The 6000-nt window shown below is 43.8% G+C and overlaps 1 protein-coding gene across 1 annotated transcript in view; it reads right to left on the bottom strand.

Annotated features, from left to right (window-relative positions):
- Positions 1-2152: 2152 nt before the first annotated feature.
- The window catches only part of SLC44A3 (solute carrier family 44 member 3), an 81418-nt gene continuing 77570 nt past the window's right edge, over positions 2153-6000 (bottom strand). The window contains exon 15 of the mRNA XM_040406606.1: positions 2153-3025. Within this exon, the coding sequence (XP_040262540.1) occupies positions 2921-3025 (105 nt within the window). The 3' untranslated portion in view covers positions 2153-2920. The remainder of the gene's footprint in view (positions 3026-6000) is intronic.

Below are 6000 nucleotides of genomic sequence, written 5' to 3'. Positions count from 1 at the left end.
CCAACCCCCTGAGTACCTTACTCTCAGATCCCATGATCAGTGATGAACACGGTACCTGAGGGGTTAAATGGCAGAGGATGGCACGATCACCATTCCCTGTCATTGCTCCTGCTCCATACAATGAAAGGCAATTTGTGGCAGAACAATTCAAATTTCTTGGTGAAGCTGCCGAATCAAATTTTTCAAAACAATGCTCGTCACCCATTAAGGTCAGGTTCACACAGTGCAGTTTTTGGCGTAAACACAAAATGTTTTTTTCCCCCTTCAATATCAGTTCAAGAAAATGCCTACAGCGGGTCAACAATACACGGGCACCGGCCATGTGCTACCCGCATCACGGATGCGGACCCATTCACTGAAGTGGATCAGAAGCACTACAGAGTGCTACCGTGGGTTTTCTGTCAGTGACTCAAGTGAATGGGTCCGCATGCAGCGGCCCCACGGTCAGTGCCCGTGCATTTTGCAGTCCGCAGCCTGGCCAGCACACCTTCATGTGCATGAGCCCTAATTAAGAAACTACTCATGATGAAGGTACAGACAAGAAAACACAGACACCTCCGCATCTGTACAAAATAGAATGTAATTCAGATTAGATATATTGGCAGTGTAAAAAAAAATTTTACGTCCAAAAATAACAGTTTTCTTTTTTTACTGCAATTCCCTAATATAGTGTTAATTCTCAGACTCACTTTACCAGCAGGAGAGCTGTGATCATCTGCAGGAGAAGTTCAGGTTGCCTGCAAAATATAGGCCGCCAAGATGCGCCAGAAGAGATCATTATGTGTATTCACATGTTCCTGTGTTGTAGCTTTTTTTTTGACCAGTGAGAACATATGCACACGGCTGAGCAGCAGGCGTGGAATCCAAACTGTACCGTATTCTGAAGCCGCATGTGCTGCCCTATGTACAGAGAGATTCTCTCCTAGGAGTAATGCTTTTACTTCTATTCAGAAGGCTTCTGACAATGCATATTATTATTTTTTCCTGGAATCCAACTCCAAATGAATTCGGAGGCGTAATACACTGCCTGTCCCAAAAAAAAAAAGTCACGCTCTAATATTTTGTTGGACCGCCTTTAGCTTTGATTACGGCACGCATTCGCTGTGGCATTGTTCCGAGAAGCTTCTGCAATGTCACAGGATTTATTTCCATCCAGTGTTGCATTAATTTTTCAAGATCTTGCATTGATGATGGTAGAGTCTGACCGCTGCGCAAAGCCTTCTCCAGCACATCCCAAAGATTCTCAATGGGGTTCAGGTCTGGACTCTGTGGTGGCCAATCCATGTGTGACAATGATGTCTCATGCTCCCTGAACCACTCTTTCACAATTTGAGCCCGATGAATCCTGGCATTGTCATCTTGGAATATGCCCGTGCCATCAGGGAAGAAACAATCCATTGATGGAATAACCTGGTCCTTCAGTATGTTCAGGTAGTCGCTGACCTCATTCTTGGAGCACATACTGTTGCTGAACCTAGATCTGACCAACTGCAGAAACCCCCAGATCATGGCACTGCCCCCACAGGCTGGTACAGTAGGCACTAGGCATGATGGGGGCATCACTTCATCTGCCTCTCTTCTTACCCTGATGCGCCCATCACTCTGGAACAGGGTAAATCTGGACTCATCAGACCACATGACCTTCTTCCATTGCTCCAGAGTCCAATCTTTATGCTCCCTAGCAAATTGAAGTTTTTTTTTCTGGTTTGCCTCACTGATTAGTGGTTTTCTTACAGCTACACAGCTGTTCAGTCCCAATCCCTTGAGTTCCCTTCACATTGTGCGTGTGGAAATGCTCTTACTTTCACTATTAAACATAGCCCTGAGTTCTACGGTTGTTTTTCTTCGATTTGATTTCACCAAACGTTTAAGTGATCGCTGATCACGATCATTCAGGATTTTTTTTTTTCCCCGCCACATTTCTTCCTCGAATACGAAGGGTCCCCACTATCCTTCCAGTTTTTAATGTGTTGGACAGTTCTTAACCCAATTTTAGTAGTTTTCTGCAATCTCCTTAGATGTCTTCTCTGTTTGATGCATGCTAATGATTTGACCCTTCTCAAACAGACGAACATCTTTTCCACGACCACGAGATGTGTCTTTCAACATGGTTGTTTAAGAAATGAGAAGCAACTCATTGCACCGGTTGGGGTTAAATAACTTGTTGCCAGCTGAAAGATAATCGCCCGGCAGTAATTATCCAATAGGAGGCTCATAACTATTTGCTTAGTTAAATCCAGGTGGCGATTTTTTTTTGGGACAGGCAGTGTATAACCATGTACACGAGTCCTACCAGTGTTGCGTCTGAAGGGCAGTTAATGATACAAGTGCCATTCACCAAAGTCTCCAATCAGGTACAAACATATTAAGGTATTGCATAAATATTATTTCTACAATAATTTTTGGCTCCAGAGGGGAGATAAAAAAACACATATTTTGTAAAAAATAAAAATAAAATAAAAAGTGATCTGTTAGGATTCCTTCATGTGTTGCGGAGTTTGTTGCAGAATTTTCCACAACTGAAAATCGGTCCAATTTGTTTCAATGGGGGCAGCAAGCACATGGATTTCTGTAGGTGGTGAAGAGAACGGATTTTCAGCCGCAGGAAATTTAGCAACAACATCCGCAGCGTGTGAGGGCGCCCTTATACCGGCACAAATGCAGATCTTTTCTATAACCTCACAATGAATGAGCTGTCTCCAGACTGCAGTTATATGCAGCGCGCTAAACCCGCCAGATCTCCGGCCTCTTGTCTGCTCCGCACAGTAAACTTAAAATGAAATGAACATGTTGTGGTCTGACATCAAAGGGTACGAATTCATCAAAGCAGTAACTTCTGGCTCTGCACCCCCCACTATTACGTGTTCAGTGCTCTCGTCCACCTCTGTTTTGGCGCTGGATTATCTACCATGAATCATGTTTAGTCTGCTCTGGCTATTGGACGTAGTTCTGTACCGTCCTCCCCATTCTGCACGGGTCTGTTTTTCAACATCTCAGGGTCACAGTTGCTCTGCTGTATTAATGTCTGCAAGACAGAAACACAATACATTACTGTGTACTGAATAGACAGATGAAATACAAAAAAAACTGAATTTAAAATCGGTCATCTTATCGGTGGTGGTCCACAGTCTGGGTTAGGGTGGGTTCACATCACGTTTTACGCCTCCATTTGACATACACGTTAGAAAAAAAGGATACAAAAACCCAGCTCACCATGTTCTTGTATCCTTAACATTCCGGTAAAAAAAATAAAAAAATAATAATACCGTATATATTTTTTTTTTACACTGGTAAAAAAAAAAAAGTATACCTTTTTTTAAAAAAAAATAATGGAACTCTATGGGGAACAAATGCCACTGTATGGTAGCATCCGTTATATGTTAAACGGACAGGAAAAACGTGGTGTGCCCACCCTTAGAATCACCTTTTATGATATTAGTGTAACTATTTAAAAAAATAATAATAATAATTCAGTCTGACAGTCATAAATTGTGCTCAGTTCAGCTATTGAGACCCCCACAGACAGTAGCGCACTGAGCCCCTTAAAGCGGATGTCCAGCCACAGCTCTGGCAATCCTGCCGAGGATGGAGCGCTTTACTGAAGCGCTGATCCCCTCACGTAGAAAAGGCTGGACAAGTTGTGATCGTCTCTCCTTGGACAGGCGCTATTATCCGTGTACCGGCTCGGAAACCTTCTATCAGCCCATACCCCACTTTGTTAGTAGTGGTCGTTGGGGGGTCTCAGAACCCAGACCCACAATCAAAATTTATGACATGTCAGTTACACTTTAATTTTCAGGGGATTTCTATGGATAGGTTCATTTCATTTATTACTAGCTGTGGAAATCTGTCTTCAGTTTGCGCCCCCCACTGGCAGCCTTATTCTGCAGAATTTTACAGAAAAGTTATCTTGGTATGATAGAAATGTATTACCTTGTTCTAATATTTCATTATAAGGGTTTTCTGAGACTTTGCAGTAGCACTGTGGCCTTCTCTCAGCTCACCAAGTACAGCGTGTGCATTTTATAGTAGCTGTGCTTGGTACCGCAGCTCAGTCCCAATTACTTCAATGGGGCTCAGCTGCATCTAGGCCACTGGTGGCGAACCGTTTAGAGGCCGAGTGCCCAAACTCCGACCCAAAACCTACTTGTCGCAATGTGCCAACACAGCAATTTAACCTGAATACTATAGTCCACCATGTACTTTATCATTTAGCTGCCTACATTCAGTGCGCTGCCTGTGCCATTCATAGTGCGCCCTGCACTGATGAATGGCAGAAAAAGTCTAAAGGTATATTGGTACGCCATAGACTTTTTTCCAGGGTGCAGGTGCCCACATAGAGTACTCTGAGCGCCCCCTCTGGCACCCGTGCCATAGGTTCGCCACCACTGGCCTAGGAAAGGCTGAAAGAAGGCAGTGGCGCTACTGCAAGCGTCGCTGCCTTCTCAAGCAGGGGTCTCTGTTGTTGGACCCTCACCAATCAGATACCGATGACTAATCCAGAGGGTAGGTCATCATGATAGAAGTTGCGGAAAACCCCTTTAAGTAACACAGAAATGCTCTACATCCAGTGCAGACATAACATGCAGCAAAGAAAACAATGCTCTTGGCATGACCTAATAATTAGACAGGGGCTGTGGTTTGGCATAGGCCATGCAATGACTTATCCAAACATTTGAAGCGGAGGTGTATCTATTTCAGCCTCTGTCTTACACCGGGAAGGTGCTTGGGGCAGGGGTCCATCCATGAAATCTCTTTCTGGAATAATTCGACCCATATGAAAATACAAAATGAAGCCTAAACTTAAACAAACCTAACTTCACAATTTCTTCTGCTGTGAGGTTCTCATGACATGTGGCTCCAAGCCACCATCTATCCTCATTAGCTACATACTTAATGGACTGAATAGTGGCAGTCGTGTGTGTGGGTGCACATCGATGTAGACGGTGACTGGAAGAGCAAGGAATGTGCACAAGCAGCGGATGCCGTCAGGAGAACCGAGCAGTGCAGCAGCCCAAGTGACCTACCCTACAGGACTTGGTATTACTTCTGGTACGTCTGCAACTGGTGATAGGAAATAACCTTTTTTTTGTAAGTGAAGTTTTTGTTAAACCTATTTTTTTGAAAAAGAGTAACAAGGCATATACATGGTACAGTCTTATGGGCAAAATACAAAGACATATTACAGGTCAGATCACGCTGAGTGGTGGTGGTACATACATAAACAATTCGATGGAGAGAAGACAAGGCATTTAATACAATAAACTGAGTTGTACAAGGTGGAGTGCAAGACTCGGCATGTGTTAGTCCTATCAAGGGCCTAAAGAAACCGCTGACCTCTCCGAAGTCGTTAGATGTGACTCACACCATAGACCCCACACCTTCTGGAATTTATCAGGGCACTTTCTATTGACATATAACACCTTCTCAAAAGGAATCACTTGATTAACTAGCCTCTTCCATATCCCCAGAGTCGGTAAATCATCCGCCATCCATTTGAGAGCAATAACTTTGCGGGCTAAAAATAGAGATTCGCTTAAAAATATCTTATTATAGTGGGTCCAGCTATCATCATCCAGGATCCCTAGGAGACATACCTTGGGGCAAAGTGGGATAGGACCTAAGCCCAGTGATGAGAGTACCCCCAATACCGCTTGCCAATATGACTTGATGTACTCGCACTCCCACATCATATGCCAGAAGTCTGCATTATTATGTGCACATCTTAAGCAATTGGATTGGGGGATCCTTCCCATCCTGTGTAACCTAGTGGGGGTTAAATAGCTGCGATGTAGCATAAATAACTGGATCAATCTATTGTTAATCGAAGGAGATACCTTAGTGACTGCTTCTAACGCCTCTGACCAATCCTCCGCTGAGAGATGTGAAATGTTCCCTCTCCATCTGGCCTCAGCTAATATGGGTTGTGCTGACATGTGGTTCTCCAAAAGATGAGTATATAGCACAGACACCATACCTCTGGGTCCCTGTGATTTAATA

Source organism: Bufo bufo, chromosome 9 (assembly GCF_905171765.1).
Source record: "Bufo bufo chromosome 9, aBufBuf1.1, whole genome shotgun sequence".
Taxonomy (NCBI): domain Eukaryota; kingdom Metazoa; phylum Chordata; class Amphibia; order Anura; family Bufonidae; genus Bufo; species Bufo bufo.
The sequence above is the reverse complement of the archived record's forward strand: the minus strand, read 5'-3'. Positions and strand labels throughout refer to the sequence as shown.